General features: G+C 36.8%; 2 protein-coding genes across 4 annotated transcripts; both read right to left on the bottom strand.

The window, feature by feature from the left end:
• Nucleotides 1–165: 165 nt before the first annotated feature.
• On the bottom strand, nt 166–6,865 carry LOC120086548 (DNA mismatch repair protein PMS1). 2 transcript variants are annotated; one of them, XM_039043257.1, is made up of 11 exons: nt 6,497–6,864; nt 5,895–6,218; nt 4,053–5,243; nt 3,214–3,485; nt 3,000–3,126; nt 2,443–2,511; nt 2,275–2,348; nt 2,036–2,101; nt 1,277–1,380; nt 655–836; nt 166–515 (listed from the first exon to the last, which is right to left on the bottom strand). In XM_039043257.1, the coding sequence occupies exons 1-11, from the start codon at nt 6,728–6,730 to the stop codon at nt 393–395; spliced, it is 2,766 nt and encodes a 921-aa protein (XP_038899185.1). In that variant the 5' UTR covers nt 6,731–6,864; the 3' UTR covers nt 166–392. The 2 variants fall into 2 exon arrangements, with proteins under 2 accessions (XP_038899185.1, XP_038899186.1); XM_039043258.1 differs by lacking the exon at nt 166–515 and having other exon boundaries at nt 702–836; nt 1,252–1,380; nt 6,497–6,865.
• Nucleotides 6,866–8,393: 1,528 nt separating this feature from the next.
• Nucleotides 8,394–12,840, bottom strand: LOC120086756 (thiamine pyrophosphokinase 1). Of its 2 annotated transcripts, none has more exons than XM_039043543.1 (7): nt 12,322–12,840; nt 12,064–12,223; nt 11,832–11,933; nt 10,509–10,581; nt 10,090–10,191; nt 9,690–9,939; nt 8,394–8,714 (listed from the first exon to the last, which is right to left on the bottom strand). In XM_039043543.1, the coding sequence occupies exons 2-7, from the start codon at nt 12,192–12,194 to the stop codon at nt 8,575–8,577; spliced, it is 798 nt and encodes a 265-aa protein (XP_038899471.1). In that variant the 5' UTR covers nt 12,195–12,223; nt 12,322–12,840; the 3' UTR covers nt 8,394–8,574. The 2 variants fall into 2 exon arrangements, with proteins under 2 accessions (XP_038899471.1, XP_038899470.1); XM_039043542.1 differs by having other exon boundaries at nt 12,367–12,840.
• Nucleotides 12,841–24,243: the final 11,403 nt, after the last annotated feature.

Raw genomic sequence — 24,243 nt, 5'->3', positions numbered from 1 at the left:
ATTTTTTTTTAAAAATATTTTTTTGATAAAGAAATTTAGCCAATGTTATTTATGAAGCAAATGTTAGATGATTGTTATCACACGCCTCTTACGACAGTAGTTAAACCAAGATCATCGCATGCACCAATACAATGGGAAAAAAAAAGAATAGAGACAAGAAGCCTATGCCAGAATAGAAGGGTCCGCATGCACCTTCTCATTAATACACCTGTTTAAATTTTACACAAGGATGGCTTAATTATATCTCCTAATTATTTACAAATTTCACAAGCAGAGGACTAAATCTCACATGGATTTCAGGTTAACCTGATAAATTAAAGCTACCCCGTAATTTGGATTCCACATTCTAAACCAAAGAGAGGAGAAGAAGAAGAATGAAAAAGAAGAAACATTCAACAATCAGCGTCACTTTCTTCAGACCTTTTAATTGTCGTAAGATCCACCAAATGTCTCATGGTTGGCCTTCCATGAGGACAGTTCCAAGGAGATTTCAGTTCTGCCAAATGCTCCAGTATCTGAAACAAACAACCATATCAGGAGGTGGCTGCTACTATTATTTACGCTCAAAGGGATTCACAGGCTTGCAAGCAATGGAAGGAACTTAATTTTTTCAAGTCAGATTCCTTAAAAGAGAGATACAGCATAGAGTGTCACCTTCTGCATTTCATTTCTCCCTAGAGGATCCCCAATCATAACAGAAGATCTACATGCCCGAGATGCTAACATTGCTCGAACTCGGGAAGGGCAGACTGAATCAGCAGTGTCCATCCGATAAGAGCCGATTATAGAACATTCACCTTCGCTATCAGCAAGTGTAGAAATCAGGTCCTTAACATCTGTTTCAGATCCACCACTATTGTTATTATAGTAATCACACTGCATGTTTTGCTGGAAAACAGCAGGAAGTATCCTATAAAATACAAGCAATTCAACCTAACAGTTCTCTGTATCTTGAATAATGAGACCTCAGCATTTACATTGTCTTATAGAATGATCAAGGCAGGAAGTCTGGAAATCAAAAAACAAGTATACTACATGCCAACAGACAACCCATTCCTTGTAACTTTTACTCGCACCATATTCGGTATTTCTCATATCTCTCTGCACATCCATACAATTATTCCCAGTTCAATTTGATGTGAATAACCATGACTTGCAACTACCATATCTAAAATTGTGAAATCGAATATGAAAGCGCTGTATCTACATGGTAAAATAAACTCTTAACTAACGGTTATGTTACTAAAGTACCATCACCGAAGCAAACGAGAACCACCTTCAACTCCGAATGTTATATTTTTACTAAAAGGGACAGCTTTTAATCTGAATCGATTGCTGGATAGAGCACGTGGATCTTCCTCTATAGTAAATCCATTTTTCCTGTCACCAGAGTATAGAATTTGATTTCAACAGATGACGAGGATAAGGTTCAGCCAAATAATCAGCAAAATTTTAATGATGGGAATGAGAAAATGGGAACTGTTTGCACCACAATGGTACCTAAAAACAAATTGATACTAGCTAGTATGAGTCATACAAAGGATGCAGAATTATTGTACAGCTCAAATATTGAACGCACTACATAGCTAGATAAATAGGTCATGACATATTTGATATTTCTGATCTGTGTTGGGAACCTAAAATGAATGAATTTCTAACTATTTGTTCTCCATAGTCCATAGAACTCTTCTATCGTAGATGCATAGAGAGAGACTACCAAATTATAGCAGACGCAGAGACAGAAATATGATTGTAGATATGTCTGTAGTATATTTGTGTTGAGATTGTATTTTAGACTTTTTTATTATATACTTCCTTTCCTTTTAAAATTAGCATCCTTTGTTGAATTATTATTATTATTATTTTAAACAAGAAACAACTTCTCATTGATGTAATGAAAAAGATTAAATGTTTAGGAGATGCAAACTCTCACAAGGAGAGAAAAAGAAAAGATACAGTCTTTCTGGTATAAAATCAATCAATTATGGGGTCCTTTCTTGAGTAAGAGAATAATTTTCCCAAAAACTACAATCACCTGAATACGTCCATGTGAATTGAAACGACAACTTCTTCTTCAGCAGATAATTCCAACCTCAACGGCCTGCAAGAATAATTAAAGAAGACCTTAGAAAAACAGAGAAGGATTTTACACCAAACTTTTTTTTTTTTTTTTTCCTCTTCTCAATCTCTGCTAACCAGTGTATCTCACGATAATTTCTCATTCTCATTCTAACAGAAACTAAAACAAAGATAAAGAACAGCAAAGCCCCTCACCGTAGTAAAGGCTGTTGGTTCAAAATTGTCGATTGTGACAGTCGCTCAAAATTGTACTTCTCATCAGCAGCATGCTAAAATTTGAATATTTCCATTAATACATTGAAATTTTGGTATAACATGAAAATAATTTAGCAAAAGAGTCCAATATGATGCAAGGAAAATCACCTGGTCAACAATGAATAGATCTTGATCTAACTTCCCAATGATAAATCCGAGGTTGAATTGTCCAATCACCTATAAAATAGATGTAAATACTAGTCCTTTCATTTTCAAGTGGAAAAAGAATCGCTGGAAAACAATTTATTCACTAATGCAATGGGATTGGACCAACTAAGTAAAACTATAGACGCTCTGCTTCATCCTTTCTGCCTACAAGAAGCCAAGATTGATGTAGATTGTATGAACATAAGGAAATACTCAACTATCAATCTTGGCTTAAGCTTCCCAAAATAAGAGAACTCATTTCTTGAGAATGCCCCAAAGAGACTATGGCCAAACATGGCTATAGACTCAAATGAGGTCTTGAGAGAAGTGAACATTAATGGAAGCAATTAAATGTCATCAATGGCATATCTTACTAGTGTAAGTCGTCAAAGCTTGTAGTAAACAGGTATTGTACGTTAAAACACATATTGAAAGATCTGGTCAACATCAACTTACGGCAAGTAATAGTTTCAACTGCAAATTCATTAGAAAGCATACAAAAGGTGGGACGAGATGACCTTCATTCTACTAAAATCTTTCTTTCTGAAGAGCCTGTCCAGCTCCCTAGCAGCTGCTTCTAAAGCTCTTGCTTTCCTGTCTTCATTATCAGGTTGGGAAAGCTTCAGGGTAGCAGCAGCATAGTGGCTTGCAAGCGACAATAAAACGTTAATCATTAATGTACACTGTAAGAGTAGATAGAATATTATTGAACAATGTTAGCATTTCAGAGACCATTTCAACTTCTTTCGTTCACATGTATAGCCATTCAATTTGTATCTCAATCGCCTCTGCGACCTCCTTTTCTTCAGCTCATGAAAATCAAAATGAAACGTTGAACATAACTTCAACAGAGGACTGGAGCTCTCTTTCATAAAACCAGAAGGAAGTACTGAACAGCCAGACAGTGGAAGATCCTCAGACATAATCTCAAGATCCTTGGTGGGTGTAGCACTAGATTCTATCACAGAAGGATGCACCTTGGCTATGGCTTCCCCTGTACATTTCTACAAGAGAAATGGCCACATGAGCCAAGAAATCTTAGTGACATCAATTTTTTGACAGAGTATAATAAATAAAATGCGTATGTCAATATTATCAAAAGGTACTAACGTGGTCACTTGCCACCAAGCATGCACTTACTCCTTTTGCTCTCAGATTAAAATACATGTTGGAAGTTACACCGAATTACACCTAAACCCGCACAATAGTCTTGAAGAAATAACTTGATGCTTCTATTAAATTATGGATATACAGTCTTTTTTTATTGGCTTCCTTCTAATACTTTGGATTTCTAGAACAATTGAGCCACTCTAAATCATCAATTATTTGGAGAACCAGATAATCGTGTTTCTAACAGAAAAATCTCGAGCATCAACAATTTTGTGTTGTATTCCAAAAGGGGGGGAAAGAGGTATCACTTATAATCTGAAGTGATGCTTAGAATTCTCAAAAGGGAGAATTAATTTATTTCTAATCAAGAAAGGAAACTATATACAAAGTTATAGCCTATATGGTTCAAAGTACTCCCAGTTGTTTCAAACCTCCCCCCACAAATGTAAAAGATTGTATACCTCTGTTGCTTCTCCATCATCACTATGGTCCGCAGAGGATAGTGGAAGACTGAGTTTACTTGAGACTCTATCTGTTTTAATTTGTATCGAGCTATCTTCATCATTCCCTACTGAAAAATCATCAAATGCCTGGCAGTTTCCATGTGTGCATTCTACATCCTTGGAAGGTTTATCAGCACAGCTTTTCTTCCATTGATTATTAAGAAATTGGTTCCTTAAGATGGGCACTTCAGTCAGCGGTGCAGATAAATTTTCATACTTTCTCTTATTTATAGTTACAAACTTGTCAAGTGAAGATTGAACACGGCTTGTATCGGTTCCTCCAACAGTCACACTTGGAGAGGAAGGAGTAACTTGTACACCTTTCTTGCTACTGAGATAAGTTTTCTTATGCTGATCACGATCCTTTATAAGAGCATCAGCGTTCTTCATGCCATGCATTCTAAGAGTGAAGTCCTTTCTGGTTATATTTTCCTCACCATCACTATTTAATACCTCAGTAGTATGAGAGGATTGTTCCGCATTTTTTATTTCCTTGAAAGAATCATCATCATCAGCCAAAGGCTGATGAGAAGAAGCAACTCTGAGATCACCTCCATCAGGTGAGAAATGTTCCAATAACATGCTCAATTTCCCATTATCAGAACACAGCTCAAGGCTATCTACTTGTTTGGTAGGTTCTTCAACTTTATTCACAGAATAACAGGCATTAGTTGGTGAATAGATCTTCAGTAATTCCTCCCTCAATGTTTGCAAAATGTGAGTTTCGTCAGAGAAAAATATTTTTCTCTTATCAGGAGTTACGTTGACATCATAAGCTTTACTTGGAAGAGTGAAATTCATGATTGCAATTGGATATTGCCGGGAGTTTGCACTTTTATATAACTCATTTACAAGCTTGCTCACTTTAGGCATATCCACAGGTCGATTATTTACAAAAAAGAATTGCCGATCTCCCAAATTCCTCCCACTTCCCTGTCCACTCTTCGATACAAATCCTTCAATTTTGCAATCATCCGATAATAATATAGATACAGACTCCAAGCAGTTGAAGGTATTCATACCAAATACTGTTATGATGTTGTCCTTAATGGAACCACTTCCTTGAGTTTTGAATACCACAGACTTTGCATTTTTCCCTGCAGAATTAGTGCAAACAAATCTAACTCCTCTTGCTATGACAGCATAAGCCTGCAATGACAAACAGAACAATTGAAGACATTAAGTTACCAGCAAAGTTCAAAAAAGAGATGCTTTTTCATATATATAAAATAAATTTAAAAATAATAATAAAATAAATAAGAAGGAAGTTTTCATTGGAGAAAATTAAAGGAGTTACGATTTATGAACGTACTAATACATATTATAAAAATATATTTACATAAGATAGTAACCAATAGAAGCCCTACCCTCTTCATCTATGATCACACCATTTTTATTACTGAAATGAGACTTGAAATCCTTCCTTATCAATATCATCATAGGAGTTCTCACAGTAAAATTGATTCTTTAACGTTATATAAGATAGTAACCAATAGAGGTCTGAACCTGTTCATCTATGATCACACAATTTTTCTTTCAGACACGAGACTTGAAATTCTTTCTTACAAATATTGTCGCAGGAATTCTCAAAGTAAAATTTATTCTTTAACCTGTTATAGTAAGGCAAGTTAACTTTCTTAATGAACCAAAAGTTACAATCAGAAGATGGGGAAAAACGCAACTCCATATTTGAGCAACTAAAGACTTCTTACAGCCCATGTTTGGCATCTCTTAACAACCTACTTAACATCCTACTTAACCCACTAATGATAGAATGTATATACAAGAAAGAAAACTTACATTCAATAATGAAATGAGCTTGCCATATTCCTTTCGAATGTTACGACTGAACTCTTTACTACGCACAGGTAGATTGGAGAATAACTTCTTAACCATGATAGTGGTTCCAACTTGGCGTGCAGTTTTCTTCTCAGCAACTAGTAGTCCTGAATGATCAAAAGTTAAGTGCGTTGCAACAGACTCATTATTTGTCCTAGTTTCAACGGTCAAAGTCCCAAGAGAACAAAGAGAACTTAGTGCCTCTCCTCTGAAACCATAGGTGGTTAAAGACTGAAGATCAGGAAAATCGGACAATTTTGACGTATGATGCTTAAGAGCAAGAACCTGCGACATTTATAAAACAAACATATCAAACACAGTGGAAAAATTATTCCTGTAAAGAATGCAATAGTATCAACCAACGCGAAATTCCAGATTCATAAAGCGTAGATATCAACTGGGTAACAATGAATTCCTTCCAACGTATCGATGGTTGAAGGTCAATAGGAGTTAGACCACAAATATAATTAAAAGGGTGGTTTGAGTACAGTATATAATCATCACTCAGAGAAAAAAAAAAAAACTTCAGCTGCATACGGTCGTAATGAGAATTCGGGAAATACCCTGAAATTGGTGGGAGAAATGCCGGACCCATTATCAATGACCTGAAACCACTCTTCTCCGTAATCTTTCAAGGCAATCTCGATGCTGGTGGCTCCGGCGTCCAAGCTGTTCTCGACTAACTCCTTGACGGCGGAAGAAAGGTCAAGAATCACTTGGCCTGCGCAAATTCGGTGGACAATACCTTTGTTAATGGGCTTAATGGTAGGGGAATCGAGAGCAATTCCTGTGTCCATTGTAATCCCAAAAATAATCCTCGCATCAATAGTGTAAAAACCCTAACTCAATGAATGATGGCAGATTTTGGCGCCAAAAAAAAAAAAAAAAACTGCGAGGGAACGAATGTCAACTCCTCAACTGTCCACGGTGAAGCTTTTCCCATTTTTTGTTCTTCCCTTTAATTTATATTTTAAATTTTAATTATAGTAGACAAATTAGAGTTAGCATTTTTTATTTATTTATTTTTTTTATTTTTAATATTAAATTACAAGTTCAGTTTTTTCTCGACTTTTTAGTTTGTGTCAATTAACTTTTGAAAGTGTATTTTATGTTTAATAAGTATCTAATTTAGATTTTGTCTTGTAGGTGTAAATTTTCTATTTTGCATCAAATACGTCCATGATATATTCAATTCTTTGAAAATTAAAGCTAGAGATATACTGAACATAAAATTGAAGTTAAAAATCTATTAGATATTTTATAAAACTCAAGGAACTATTTGAAATAAAGTAAAAAATTCAGACACATGTTTAAACATTTTGAAAATTAAAAGATCAAATAGATACAAATTTCAAAGTTCAAGAAGTAAACTTTGTTTAGGGGGGAGTCCACCCCGTCAAAAAGTAAGAACCAACCTCGTTGTCGAGAGCTTGGGTGCTTTGTTTTGACAATATTTGATCAAAATGTCCATTTGGAAGGGTGCCTTCAAAAAGGCCATTACCATCAAAAGAATTGGTTGCAAGCAGAAGAGTTGGGAGTCAATGTGACGTGTGTCATTCAAGTGCTAATTTATACATCAAATAATGCCTATATGAGCGGACATCGTGACTAAGTGTAGAGCCAGTTGAGTCAAGTGAAAAATAGCCATGTGAGTGTTCAAGTATAAGTGAGCATGCTTGCCCTTTAAATCATCCTACATGTCTAAATCAAATCATTTGTTTACTTCAAAGTTATTAAATATTACATGAGATTCATAATTCAAACTATGATCTAAAAATAGTTAACTAGATGTTAAACTTACCAAAATATTGATGACAATCTATAGTGTTAATATCATCTTATCAATAAATAATAATCCCAAAATCATTAAAAAAAAAATGAAAAGTAAAAAATATCAAGAATTTTAAGATAGGATATGATGCCTCAACTTTGAAATTTTTATTTGAAATCATTAAGAAAATATTCTTTAATAGAGTTTCCATTAAAATAAACAAATAAAAATTGATACAACAATTGATGTGCAGAAATTTGGAAGACATACAACATTATTTATATAAGTTTTGCATACTAGATAAAAAAAAACTATTTTATCTCTAATGATGTTATAGATATGCCAACAACATATTTTGAGTAAAAACGAATGTAATCGACAATCTTAATATTTCTACAATTGAAATTAAACCATAGATAGTGTCATTTATGTTTTTCAATTTTCAAACATGCTATATGCCAATATCCATTGAAACTCTCCAAAGGTACTTCTATTGAAACAATTTCAAAGTTCAGTTAAAATGAAAATTTCCAAAATTTTAGAAATATAATTGAAACATACAACTCTAACTTTCGGAATATTTTGTATAATTTATTTTAAAGAGAGAGATTAGCATCATTATTTTCAGTAATTATCGTTTGCATTCCACTAAACATTTGTAAAATTTCTCAGCATATCACCGGTTGCAATTTTTGTTCAAAAAAATGTTAAGTATAGAAATCAAAATGTCGCTGCTGATAAAGTATACTTTAGCTCTCAAAAAATAGAGAGTATTATTAAGTGTTGCAGAATACAATCGACATACATGTATAATGGCACTGATCTCCAAAATCAGGAGAGAGAAAATTTACCCATTTGCAAATACTCTTCCTAATCCTGATTATTAATTGAAGCATGGCTTTTTAATGATATCGTCCAGAGAAGATCGGAGTCAGATTGCACTGTTACTTTCTCTTCTTTAACTATATTTGATGTGCTAATCAGACCCCCAAACTTCATCTCTGTGTCACCTGGAATACACATTAATAATACCAAAAAGTTAACAGCAGGCATTAAATTCCAAAGTGTTCCATTACCCAAAAAAAAAAAAGAAAAAAAAAAGAAAAGAGAAGAAAAAGGAGAGAGAGCTCCCAATTGAGTCTAAATAGTTCAAAAAGAGCAGTGTTCCAATTGAAAAAGAAAACGGTGTCCCAAATTTTCAGTTAGTTGTGGTGTAATTAGGAACATCCCTAACTTTAGATCCAAATGATCATCTAGTAAGCTACAATTCAATGGAATATTATTCCATAGTAGTAGAGAATGATGTAATTGATATCTATTATCAGGCAAGAAATCATCAATGAGATCAGACTTCAGTTATCTTCCCAATACCACATTCTACTAGCATGAACATAACTCAACGGTAGTTGACGTCTTCCCCTACCCTTGAGGTTGGCAGTTCAAATCTTCATACCCCACATTTGTTGTACTAAATCAAAAAGTAAAAATGTCCTCTACAAAATATCACAAGATAAAAGAACTTAGATTTAGTTAAAATTGTTTGTTTTGGAGTTTCTGAAAAATCCAAGGAAATTGAGTAACAGGCTGCTCAATTGACCTAGTCCTGCGTCTTCCCAATGAAGTTGTTTTCGAAAAATGAAGCTAAGAATGAGTTCATAGCAAGAGGAATAAAACTGATGGATCATATTATGTTAGCTAATTTTTTAGAACTCAAGGACAGTTGTACAACCTATAAAACAGATCCTGTTCAAGGTTGGTTAACTAATTTGCATCTCTAAGTTGCTTGAAACATGACACAGCCAGGCATTCATTGAGAATGAGTTCATAGCAAGAGGAATAAAACTGATGGATCATATTATGTTAGCTAGTATGCATCTCAAAGTTGCTTAAAACAGCACACAACCAGCCATTCATTGAGAATAAAAACAGCATTCGATCCAGAAGGTGGGAGAACAATTTGAAAGTAGGATATAGACAGCACTTACTCAAATCCCATTGGAGACCGGTGGTTGTAGTACTTCCAGAAGGCATTCCAATTGGAATGAGACCACAATGTGGACCCTCAACAGATGAGTGAACATAGATTTCATGGTGATGAGTCCTTGGCAGAAGATGAATAAGACAATCATCAGACAGAAGGATTATGCGCGTGGTTGAGAAACGACATAGAACATTGATGTTTCCTATCTCATGATCAAACCGTCCACCTAGAGCTCCAGCAACAAGTATATACAACTGAAAATGAGCAGCTCAACATTATAATGCCAATTTGAAAAGTCAGAGCAAAGAAAAAAGTGCAGTAATTGAATCGTTGAATGCAAACAGTGAAATGAAGTCTAGCATAATTAACAAGCCACTAAAGATTTACATCATGATCCGACTTACGTTAGACTCCTCCAGATTTGGCATAGATTGAAGAATATATGCAACACATTTATGTAGGTCTGTGGTATCCTGATCTTCAGATTCATCAAATATCTTGGTTCCCTGCATCGTGTGAATATCGATATCTTAAAACCCTACTTCCACCTATCGATTCATGAATATTTGATTCTGTTTTTCTTTTTTTTTTTTTTTCCAAAAAAATAAAGCTTAAAACCCTACTTCCACCTATGGATTTCTTTAAGCCAAAATTTGAAAGAAAAAAAGAAAAGAAAAGAAAAGAAAAAGAAAAAAAAGTAGTTTTCTAGTAATAAAATTGGGAGAAGAAAAGCACACAATTTTCAAAAACAAAAAATGAAAAACCAAATGGTTATTATAAAATTCTGAACTCTTTCAAGAGAGAGAAGGTCAGAATGACATACTTGCTTAGCATAAAATTCTAGTACTTCTGTCCGAATTGAATCCATGTCTCCTCTAATAACATCTGGCTTGTAGCTGGCAATTATATAAAAAAAAATCAATAGATAGGATCAAAGTACAGTCAAGGTCATCAAAGCATAAGATATATAATTCTACAATAGTTTGTTCATTTTAAAACAATGATATCAACTATCATGAAATGCTCGAGAATGATATGTAGCCATCAAAAGCCAACAAAATAGCTTTAAATATCTTCTTCAGCCAGCCAGCCATTGGCATTGGTTTCATTTGGTATCAATCGCATATTCAAACTTGGAACATATTTGGTAGTTTCCTTTTTTTTTCCCCCAAGAATATTACTTTTAAGAATAGCAATCAAGTGATTTGTAGACGTTAACTTTATACATAACCACAAACACCAAGTCCATGATTAATAAAGAAAGAAAAATTCCAATAACAGTAAAGAAAGAACTGACCGAAATAAAGAAAGAACCGAACGAAACAAGAAAAAGAAATACCATAAAATATGTTACATAATAAGAAACAGTTAACATTTAAAAAAAAAGGAAAAATAAAAAAAAAAAAAAAAAAAAAAAAAAAAAACCCTAAGGTAAATTTCATGGAAACCTCACGAATCTGAGAGATTTCAAATAATTTTTATTGTTTGTTACTGCAATAAAGAGAATGATTGGTGATTTCAAAATCAGTTTTTACGTAAAAGAAAATTTAAAATAGTCGGGAGTTTGCATGATTTCATAGGATTTAGAGATAAATTACTTATTTAACTTTGTCATATTCTAGTTTCAATGAACAAAAATTATAATTAAAAGCCTATATTAGTAACTTCTTATCTTTTTCTTTTCTTTTTTGATTATCATCCAAACACAAAACTCTAAATATATTCATTTCATTCAGTTAAATAGTTTCTTATCCAACAACAAAGATACATATGCTCATTTTAAAATTTTCTCAGTCCGAACAAAGTAAAAAATTTAAAATCGTTTCTCGAATTTCAAAAAACAAGATTTAAAATCATTTCTTGAACTTTCTTCGACTCCAAACATAGGCTAAAAGTTTGTCATAACTTAGAAAACTGTACAGCAATATCCAGATCAGGGCATGATCCATAACATCAATAATCTGTCTCTCTAAAAAGGCTTCTATTCATTAACCATCTAAATTTCCAAAACAAACAGATAACAAAACCCCTAGGCAAGAAACTCCATTACTAAAGAGAGAAACCAATTCAGGTTAAAAAGAAGCTAATAATGGAAGAAATGTATACTAAAAGAAAACGGAAGAAAAAGACACTTAGCAAACCCAACCTATTACGAACATCCAAAGCATCTAGATGAGGAAACATCAAAGGCAATTCATCAAATACACGATTGGCGCCTCCATCGGCACACAGACGAAGTTGTGCTGCTCTACAACAACAATAACAAACATAAAATCATATCAACACAAGAAATTCATCAAAACCCTCAAGAAACCCCTCAAAAATTAAAACCCAGAACCAAAAACCGTAGCAAAAAGAGATTTGTAGATTAAACATGCTTCCACAGCAGGGGAGTGAATTTGGGGAGGCGTTGATTGAGCAGAACTAGGACGTAGGTTGAAGAATGGCGGTGGTCGGGCCGAGAAGAAGAAGGGAGGAGGAATTCTGAAGAGTGAAACAAGACACCCATGGCGGAAAAGCGAGCGATTGGCCAATTTTCTGAAAGAAAATTGGATTTAATTAGCAATTGGCTCTTGTTTTTTGTAGTCAAAATAAAAAGACTTCCAGAAACTGATTGAACACTCGAAGCAAATTACGCTGAAGAAACGAAACGAATCTTGAAGACAGATGGGCTTTTATACCGGCTCTTTCTTTCTCCACTTCGTGTGATTGGCACGTGCGACTTCTTGGCTAATGACCGGTCGGCGAAGTCAGCAGTGACGTTCGGCGGTTGCTTGGCTCCTACGGCGGCGAAACCGGCGGCAGAACCAAAGGATGGCGGCTCACGGCCCGGGCGCGAACGGCAGGTGCGTTGGTGGGCTCCGGTGTGCGGCGGCTGACGCGCGACGGACGGCGTGAGGAGGAGCGCGAAGGGACGGGGCTGGACGGACGCGTGGGTCGCGCGACTGGGCTGATCGGCTCGAGGTCTGAGGCGGCGCGCTGGGAAGACTTCGGCCGGCGAGATCTGAGGTATCGACCGGATGGCTGGCTGGACGGCGCGACGTCAAAGGGGGGGAAGGCTGGGCGGCGCTCGGCGCGAGGGACGCGCGGCTGCTAGTGCTCGAAGGGGGTCTCGGGGAGGAAGAAGCGTGGGTGGGGGGCGCGCGTGAAACGTGAGGGGGTGAGGGAAAGAATAATTAAATAAAATATTAATAAAATAAAATAAATATTTATTTTATTCTATTCTATTTGATGTTACTAAATTCTTCTCCCCATCAAGTTCCAATTCAAAAGGAATTTAATTAACCCCTTCAAAATAAAACTAATTCCTCACATTAATTTTAAACAAATTTTAAACATAAATTTCTAACTTTAAATAATTAAATTTATATTTAAAAGTCTAAAATTCTAAAAATGTCTTCTAAAGAAATTACTGAAATTACATTACTAACAAAATTTGGTGTTGTCATTATTGTTGTTGTAGAGCAGCACAACTTCGTTTGTGTGCCGATGGAAGTGCCAATCGTGTATTTGATGAATTGCTTTTGATGTTTCCTCATCTAGATGCTTTGGATGTTCATAATAGATTTGGTTTGCTAAGTGTCTTTTTCTTCCGTTTTTTTTAGTATGCATTTCTTCCATTATTAGCTTGTTTTTAACCTGAATTGGTTTCTATCTTTAGTAATGGAGTTTCTTGCCTAGGGGTTTTGTTATCTGTTTGTTTTGGAAATTTAGATGGTTAATGAATAGAAGCCTTTTTTAGAGAGATAGATTATTGATGTTATGGACGATGTCCTGATCTTGGATATTGCTGTACAGTTTTAATTACTTCCGACTGCTACGTTATGATAAACTTTTAGCCTATGTTTGGAGTCAAAGAAAGTTCAAGAAATGATTTTAAATTTTATTTTTTGAAATTCGAGAAACAATTTTAATTTTTTTCTTTGCTCGGAATGAGAAAATTTTAAAATGAGCATATGTATTTTTGTTATTGGATAAGATACTATTTAATTGAATGAAATGGATATATTTAGAGTTTTGTGTTTGGAAGATAATCAAAAAAGAAAAGAAAAAGATAAGAAGTTACTAATATAGGCTTTTAATTATAATTTTTGTTCATTGAAATTAGAATAGGATAAGGTTAAATAAGTAATTTATTAGATAAAATCATGCAAACTCCCGACTATTTTAAATTTTCTTTTACGTAAAAACTGAATTTGAAATCACCTTCTCTTTATTACAGTAACAAACAACCAAAATTGTTTGAAATCTCTCAAATTCGTGAGGTTCCCATGAAATTTACCTTAGGGTTTATTATTATTATTATTTGTTATATTTCTATTTATTTCAAATGTTAACTGTTTCTTATTATGTTACATATTTTATGGTATTTCTTTTTCTTGTTTCGATAAGTTCTTTCTTTACTTTGCATATTTGTTTCTTATTATGTTACATATTTTATGGTATTTCTTTTTCTTATTTCGGTCGGCTATTTCTTTACTTTTAGAATTTTTCTTTCTCTATTAATCATGAACTTGTTGTTTGTGATTATGTGTAAAGTTAACGTATACAAATCACTGGATCATTATTCTTAAAAGTAATATTCTTGGGGTAAAAAAAAGAAACCACCAAATATGTTCCAAGTCCGAATATGCGATTGATACCAAATGAAACCAATGCCAATGGCTGGCTGGCTTAAGAAGATATTTAAAGCTATTTTGTTGGATTTTGATGGCTACATATCATTCTCGAGCATTTCATGATAGTTGATATTATTGTTTTAAAATGAAAAAAACATTTGTAGAATTATTTATCTTATGCTTTGATGACCTTCACTTTACTTTGATCCTATCTATTGGATTTTTTTTTTTTAATTGCCAGCTACGAGCCAGATGTTATTAGAGGAGACATGATTCAATTCGGACAGAAGTGCTAGAATTTTATACTAAGCAAGTATGTTATTCCGACCTTCTCTTATCGATCTCATTGAAGTCTGATCTCATTGATGATTTCTTGCCTAATAATAGATTCAATTACATCAATTACATCTTTTTTAATTGGAACACTCTGCTCTTTCTGAACTCTTTAGACTCAATTGGGAGCTCTCTCTCCTTTTTCTTTTCTTTTTTTTTTTTTTTGGTAATGGAACACTTTGGAATTTAATGTCTGCCGTTAACTTTTTAGTATTATTAATGTATTCCAGGTGGCACAGAGATGAAGTTTGGGGGTATGATTAGCACATCAAATATAGTTAAAGAAGAGAAAGTAACAGTGCAATCTGACTTCGATCTTCTCTGGACGATATCATTAAAAAGCAATGCTTCAATTAATGTTCACCCTGTGCTTCTCAAACTAGCTGGGGACAATTTTTCTTGAAGTGTCCCACCTGCCCGCATTGGTAACAAACATTTATGTCGCCATAACATACTCCTGCATGACGCTTACCACAGTTCGCACACAGTGGCTTCCTTCCTGTACTAGCTACTGACTCGCTAGCACGACCTATTACCGATCTACTACTCGGTCCAGCTGTAGGTCTTGACCTCTTTCGACTAGAACCCTATTGGCTTGCACCTCCATGACTCCTCATACCTGACTATCCCGAGAACAGGGGTCTAAATTAAACTCTTACCTCTCGTCTCTGCTGGAGTCCTGTGCTGCTCCGCACCTGTTTGGAGTTGGTCTATCCCATCTACACTCCGTTCAACTCTAATAGTTTTCTTAACTAACTGAGTAAAATCCACCCAATTAGTTGTAGAGGTAACGAGAGTACGTATCTTCCTTCTTAGGCCATTCTCAAATCTCCTACATCTCTCTTTCTCTTCCGCAATGATCAGAAGGGCATACTGAGATAACTCTGTAAATCTCTACTCATTCTCAACGACCGTCATTGATCCTAAGTTAGCCTAAGAAACTCATCCCTCTTTGCTTATCTGAAAGAACTAGGGTAGTATTTGTCCTCAAATTCTTTTCTAAACTCAGGCCAAGACATAGCTTTTAAACTGCTTCTCCTGGCCTCTATCACTTTCCACCATTTCTTAGCCCCTTTCTGCAGCAAGAATGCCGCTAACTCGACCTTACGATCCTCAGGACATCTCATAACATTAAAGCATTTCTCAATCAAGTCCAACCAGACCTTAGCATTTGCTGGATCTGTGGCTCCATCAAACGTCGTGGCACCTAAAGCTTTTAGCCTCTCGACGTCGAATTTCTTCTCTGGATTTGTCTGGATCGATACTACACTCACTGCCATCTAGGGATATATTCCCACTCATAGGGTACTCGACTCATTTTCAGAAGTTGTCTTTGAAGGAACTCTGATACAAGAGTACATCTGACTGGAAGCGGATCTTTCCAAAGACATTGTGATAGAATTACCACATTTACATTCAGATATGCATCATACTATAAAATTACCGGCATGCTTAGAATAATAATGAATAAGAGAATGACTACATACTAGTTGAAGACTCTTTCTTCATAGAAAAGCTTATTCTCTCCAAGCGAAAGTGGGAGAAGTGCAGGGTCTATCGTATAGACAAAATGCTTGATCATTTAGTAGGGAGTACACGATCGTGTAGAAAATGGGCTACGATCGTCTATCAATCGTTTAGTAAAAGCTTGGCGCTAGACGATCATTTAGAAAAACGAAAGCGATTGTTTAAAAGATGCGCGCGCATGTATGCAATCGGGTAGTAACTTCAAGATATCGTATAGTCTCTGATTTTACTAAGTGATAGGCAACACACACTTCACTTGAGCGAATTACGTGATCTTTTGCAAATTAAAAACGATTTTCATTTATTCTTCAGTTACGAAAACATATTGGAACTTCCTACTAACACACGTTTACGGAGAAAACGGCGACCAACTATCCTATAATTGTCAAATTAAAATAATAAATATAATCATATTATATTTATTAACCTATAGTTTAATATCACATATAAACCATAATGTTTTCTCCTCCACTAGATATAAATCATATTTATATCCAATTTCCTCCAATTAATGTATCTCATACATAAAGTCAATCATATCAAATATAATTAATCAGTTCAATCATATCATATATAATCGAACTCTCTCTTGTCAATTTGAACATTTCAAACTAACTCAAAAACTAATCCTCAACTTGAATCCATTGAGCTACCAAGTGGACCTTATGGACCTATGGCTCAAAGCTCCAACGGTACATGAATAGCTACCTAAACTCTTTAGCCACGAGATCCACCATTCGTTAATTGTCAGGTATTCAACTAAAGACCGACAGCTGAACTCTCCTTACCACAGATATATTTCTGTGTCCATTGGATATAACCAAACAACAGTATAATAACCCTTCACAGACGCTCGTAAGTACAACTGGGCTAATTTACCGTTTTGCTCTTGTAGTTACATTTAACTTCTTAAGTACCACTGATCCCTTTAATGAACAATACAATATAGTCCTACTATGTGTGGACACCTCTTGGGCCTGAAAAGGTGTGTAGCGCCACATCGTTCAAGTCCCGGGATCAGCCCTTAAGGGAGCAATCTATCTATTTACCCTTGCTTCAGGGAAGGAATGAATTCCATCTTGTGTAGCTGAGTTCCCAGCTCCAAAATCAGACGAATCCCCAAAGTGGTAGGTTTGAGTCGGCGACTTGGCCACTCGCACCCATGCAAATCTAAGGACCGCCCTCAAAGGCAGGAGTTCCCAACTCACTTAGGATTGAGGTCATGTTATCTATGGTCATCCTAGTAAAGTGAAGTCTCTATCATGAACGACGTTATATAATAAGATGTTAACACTTCGTGTTCAGGTCTTATACAAACTCTTTGTATAGGACGCCTCAGCTCGCACCTCCCCACATGAATGATCAAGATCATACCATCTGTAGTAAGTTACAACACTTGTAACTATTCTACAAAGCGGGTCGCATCTGTAGAGTTACCAGGATAAGGTTTCCCTCCTATATCCATATACTACAGACCATTTTGGTTATCACTTAAGACATAATCCACTTGTATGTCACCACATACATGCTTAAGTTACATAATGACAACCAGAGATTTTAGTTTATTGGTTTATGGTAAAGCAAATAAAACATCCAATGTTCAAAGACAAGTAGTGAAGAAAATATCATATATTATACATCAAAAGTGTTCGTACAATATTGTGTTTACAAACTATAGGAGATGAGAGTTTAGGACATTATCCTCAATAGTCTCTCGCCCTATTGGGTCTCTAACTGTCTTCCCCTTAGGCTCTGGGTCCTGTCTAATTTCAGGGCCTCCGCTGGTAGGGTCAACATTCCTCTCCTTTGTCTGCCTTCTCAGCCTGCCACTTTTCCTCAGCATCTTTGCCTAATTAATAAGTACATATGTAGGGACTTACTTATGGGACTTAATCTAATGCATGAACTCTCTCTTTCACCCAAAATCTTATGCTCTGATACCAACCTGTCACGCCCCTTCCCAACTACTCTCTTAGCCTAAGAAAGGACATGACTGCAGCAGTTATCAACCCTTTTATGACACTTACTACCTACTAACTCTAGCGGAAATAATCTTATACCAACATGCAATATCATACACAACGACTGCCTCTATGGCTAAATAAACATTTAGTATTAAACACAAAACATTTACAGAGATTACATTACAAGTCTCATAATTCCCGACACCCAAATTTAGTCCCCACATGAATAACTATAACATATGTATAACTATTTATAGTAACGACCTAGCTGACGGGTTACAATAACTCTTGTCTTTTAGTGGTAGAGTAGATGCAAAGTTACCTTTTGAGGATTTGACCGCTACTTGGGGGAAAGAAAAACATTTGAAAATGGAGTGAGTGATAACCTGTAGAAATACAAGTCATTTATGCTACCTTATCTAGATATTGTGGCCAAAAAAGTTAGTAATTATGCACCGATTAAATGAAGATTAGCCCAGTTTGACAATAATTATAAATGTTTGCGCTTACACCCGCTAACGCCAAAAAGATGGAAGACAAGCCAAACTTTACTCTATTTTGCAGGAGACCAAGTCACCGCTTGCGCTCAAGGCTCATGAGAAACTAATTAACGCATCTCTGCCACATTGCACCCGTCGATCAACCATGAAGAGACGATTACGTAAGTAACGGCGTAATGCAACAGTCGGTCCAGAGCTATGCTTCAACCGCATGCGGTAATAAAAACAAACACCACATGCGAACCTATGATCGAAAGATGCAACTGAGCAATGCGAGAGTGGGGGAATGAGACAGGTGTACAACTAACGGTTGTGCAGAATTGATGGTCTGATTGTATAACAGAAGGAATATATCCCTCTGTCTGTGGATTTACCATAACCATCAAGTGGGGACCACAAGGACGGAGTCAAAGATCTGCTCCTATAAATACCCCACCGATTTCAGAGAAAAGTATGCTATTTGATACGGGGCTAAGTGCTGCAAGATTTTAGAGAGAAAAGGCTGAGCTGAGTGCTGAAGAGAAGAAATCCGGGAAGAGAACGAGATAAGGCCGAGAGGTGAATCTCAGATCCGACCTGCCATATACCCGATCGAAGCTATGTGCAGAGACCCCTTCTATCGGTGGAGCAAGCCTGAGAGGGAAACTCTTCCTGCCATCGAAACCATCCTATATGGCAATCAGATCTCCATCGAATCTGTGCCAAGACATTGGCACTTGTTTGTATCTATTCTATCTCTCTTTCATTGTATTCCATTCTTTATCTCTTTACTCACACATCATGTATCAAACGCTTAGTAGAAATATTAAATGTTTCGATAGATTCCATTTACAATTTTTTGTCTGTTTTCGTTCACCTATTAGTGACTTTCTTCATAATGTTTTTTTAATCCCCTGATGAGCAATATGAATCACCAAGAACTTAATCTGTATTAAAGTTATAAAACACATTCTCACCTGTGAGAGCAGAAGTGAAGATGTCATTCTGATCTATCGAGAGAAGGTCAGAAGAGTGCGTTAACTAAAGCGAGTTTTAATTCCAGACATGGAAGCAACCTTGCGTCCATTACGTTAGACTCTGTTTCACCACAGACATGTGGGGAACACGGCCGATCACTGAGAGTGTATGCCAAGAGAAGAGCGGAACATTATTTGTACCTTTAAATCCAATTAAGGTCTTGCACTGTTTGTAATACTTAACTTTCTCTTTCAATTCTGTTCATAAGACTTGTCGTCGAATCCCACATCTTTGGACAACCTTCACAGCCAGCCTTAATCCTAGCATCTTGTACATGAAGTCTGTATCTTGTAACATCTAGCTTAGATTTATTCTATTTTTATGTTTTATCACATCTTTACTGCTTTCCTTTATTTTACTGCAATTTACATACCTGTACAAACTCCTTTATAAAGAATTGAAAACCTGGTTGCATATACCATGAACATACCGCAATAACCGACATCATTTCCCCGTGTTCGACCTCGGATCACACCGAGAAACTTGCGGTGGAATTACACTTGGTTCCATCGTAAGGAAACTTGTGACAACACAGAGCATACTACATGAACATTCCAAATTAACGTATAAATAGAAGTAGTATCGCATCATCAGAGCACTTAATATCATACATCCCAAAAATCCGTTACAAGTTTATGGCGCCATTGCTGGGGATCTGGTTAATAGTTTATTGTTTGAGTGGTTTTTGGTATTTTATAGGACAGATCTCTTTGTACTGACTGTTCAACACAGAGAGCAGTTTGACGACTTAGGAGTGCTGGGGGTGATCTGGTAATTCTAAGTGGACCTAGAGATCAAGTATATTCTTCACATAGAGTTCATCAGGGCTGAATTAATTGGTGAAAAAGTATGGCTGAAGAGAATATGGCACCTCCTGGAAACTTTAAGGGAGATTTGCCAGTTTAAGATCCTGTTTTTCTTGCCGCTGGCTAGAACATCCCTATGAGGGAGTATGCAGCGCCAGATTTTTACAATTTTTCACCAAGGATTTCAAGACCAGTAGTTGAAAGGAATGCAAGCTTTGAAATAAAACCTATCATGCTGTAAATGATTCAGAATGAGGGACAATTCGGAGGATTACAGGGAGAAGACCCACACGCACATTTAACTAACTTCGCAGACATGTGTAGCGCATTCTCCGTGCCTGGTGTAACTCAAGAAAGTCTTAAACTGTATCTATTCCCATACACATTGCGGGATGAAGCAAAGAGGTGGGCTCAAGCATTAGAGCCGGGTGAAATTCATGGATGGGGATAGTTGGTTGATAGTTTCATAGACAGATTCTTCCCTCCATCCGTCAACGCAAAGAGGCGAAGAGAGGTGTTGAATTTCGAGCAAAAGAGTTATGAAACCTTGAGCACTGCTTGGGTGTGATTCCGGCAGTTAGTAAATAATTGTCCGTATATTAGGATTCCTAATAGTATCTTGACGGAAACCTTTTACAATGGCCTAGATCCATCAACACAAGTAGTTGCCAACTTCTCTATAGAGGGAGGATTAATGAATAAGACATATACGGAAGCAAAGGACATATTGGATTGCATATCGTGACATTCTGACGAATGGATTGATAATGGGCTTGAGGTAAGATGTCTGGAACAAGAAAGAGTAGAAAGGACTGATGTGCCAACAGACACAATGAGTGCATTGGTCGAGCAAATGACCACAATGACATCGCTCCTCCAGGTGGTGGCTGATCAGCAGAAAACTCTTTCCCAACGAATANCAATGACATCGCTCCTCCAGGTGGTGGCTGATCAGCAGAAAACTCTTTCCCAACGAATAGCGCAAGTTAATGCGGTGACTCATATGACTGCTATGGATTGCAATCAATGGGGAGAGGTACATCCAGCAGACGTCTGCCCATGGGATTAACAACCCGTATATGCTATTTTTGATGAATCATGGGGCAACGACCACAACCATGGTTGGAGGGATCACCCAATTCTCGGTTTAGATGAGAATTTCATTCATGAAGGCCATAATTTCTATCAATTTAGTTATCAAGAGGATCGAGGCAACCCTTCGGTCTTCACTACCTCAGACTGCAGTCCAAGTGATTCTCAAGGTACACAGCCATGCGACCAACTGTTTGCATATGACACCTCTTGCAGTACCTCATCTCTAGAGACGTCACTGAAGCATTACATTAAAAAGAGCGAGGCGATGAGACAGTCGTAAGATGACTCTCTCAAAGAATTAGAAGATCAAATAGATCAGCTTGTGAGAGAATTAAAGAAGAAAATGCCTGGTACACCACAGGGAAGTTTAGGAGTATTAGGGCCAAAAGGTAAAGAACAATGTCATGCCGTGACATTGCGGAGCAGCAGAACAACAGCCCCCATTGCACCGAAGGTACCAGATGCGGTAACAATACCGACTGATTTAACTGTTGATGATGACCAAGTACAAAATAACGAAAGCAACCCCAATTTAGAATCAAGATTATTTACAAAAGATGAAGCTTTTCAAGACTTGAATTCTCAATCAACGCAACCTCCAACCAACAACACACAGCAAGCACAGGACCTCACTAAGCAACAAAGTGAGCAGGAAACACGACGGGATCCTCCACCTTTCCCGTCCAGGCTGAAAAAGAAAGACGATAGTAAGCTATTTCAGAGGTTTCTAGACGTTCCTCGACAGTTGCATATTAATATCCCTTAATAGAAGCATTAGAGTAGATGTCGAGCTATGTGAAATTCCTCAAGGATATTCTCGCCAACAAGAGAAAGATCGTAGAAAATGAAACAGTTGCACTAACATATGAGTGCAACGCTTTGTTTCAAAATAATCTCCCTACTAAAATGAAGGATCCTGGGACTTTTACATTACCCTACACCATAGGAGGGAAGATGGTCGAAACGCACCGTGTGATTTGAGGGTGAGCATAAATTTGATGCCCTTGTCAATCTTTAAGAAGATGGACATCGGTGAAGCCAGGTCAACCACGATTACATTACAGTTAGCCGATAGATCAATAAAGCTTTCAGAGGGCAAGATAGAAAATGTTCTCGTGCAGGTAGACAAGTTTATCTTCCCCGTCGATTTCATTATATTGGATTATGAGGCAGATAGAAAAATCCCTATCATCCTGAGACGCCCATTTCTCGCCATAGGGCGAGCATTGATTGATGTGCAGAAACGAGAGTTGACCATCCGGGTCGATGATCAAGAGGTAAAGTTCAACGTACTCAATGCGTTGAATATCCAGGAGATATAGAAAACTACCAATATATCGAAGAACTGTAGGGATAACAGTTGCACAAACCCCTGAAGGAAATAGAGGAGGAAGATTTTGAAGACGACACAATATTGGAGGAAGATTGTGCCGCAATTCATGCTGAATCTAATTTCGAACCGCTCAAGTTATTTGAACGGACTTCGCAGTGCATTAAGCCATCTTTAGAAGAGCCACTTGTGTTAGAGTTAAAGCCGTTGCCGGTGCACTTAAAGTATGCTTACTTGGGAAGTAATGACACATTACCAGTTATCATCTTTGCATCACTAAGTAAGGAGAAAAAAGATGCTTTCATACGGATCCTAAGAAACAACGCAAAAACCTTAGGATGGACCTTAGAAGATATTCGAGGAAGGAAAGAATGGATCAGTGGAAAGGCAGCGTCGCTTAAACCCTGCCATGAAGAAGGTTGTAAAGAAGGAAATAGTGAAGTGGCTGGACGCCGGTGTCATCTACCCGATATTTGATAACAGCTGGGTGAGCCCAGTGCAATGTGTTCCAAAGAAAGGGGGGATGACAATCATCACTAATCACAAGAATGAATTGGTTCCACAAGGACAACTACGAGGTGGAGAATCTGCGTGGACTATCGTAAGCTAAATTTGGCCACTAAAAAGGACCACTTTCTACTCCCGTTCATTGACCAGATGTTGGACAAACTTGTGGGGAATGAATTTTTCTACTTTCTTGATGGCTATTCAGGGTATAACCAGATAGCAATTGCGCCAGAGGACCAAGACAAGACAACCTTCACATGCCCATTTGGTACGTTCGCATTCTGACGCATGCCATTTGGACTCTGTAATGCACCAGACACTTTTCAACGATGCATGATGGCAATATTTTTGGATTACTTGGAGGAGTCAGTCGAGGTTTTCATGGATGATTTCTCAGTTTTCGGCAGTAACTATGACTCCTGTTTGACTAACCTCGAGAAAGTCTTGAAGAGATGCATGGAAACAAATCTTGTTCTGAATTAGGAAAATGCCACTTTATGGTGGAGGAAGGAATAGTTCTGGGTCACAAAATCTCTAAGGCAGGATTGGAAGTTAATCAAGAAAAAATCGACGCAATTTCCAAATTACCCTACCAGTGAATGTAAAGACACTGAGGAGCTTTTTGGGTCACGCGGGATTTTATAGAAGATTTATTAACAATTTCTCTTAGATCGCAAGACCCCTTAATGCACTTCTCGAAGTTGACCGCGAGTACAATTTCGATGATGCCTGCACTAAAGCGTTTAACACATTAAAAGATGCACTTATCTTCGCTCCAATTTTGGTTGCGCCAGATTGGATGCAACCCTTTGCATTGATGTGTTACGCTAGTGGATATGATGTGGGCGCAGTTTTGAGTC

This window comes from Benincasa hispida, chromosome 9, assembly GCF_009727055.1.
Source record: "Benincasa hispida cultivar B227 chromosome 9, ASM972705v1, whole genome shotgun sequence".
Lineage (NCBI taxonomy): Eukaryota > Viridiplantae > Streptophyta > Magnoliopsida > Cucurbitales > Cucurbitaceae > Benincasa > Benincasa hispida.
The sequence above is the reverse complement of the archived record's forward strand: the minus strand, read 5'-3'. Positions and strand labels throughout refer to the sequence as shown.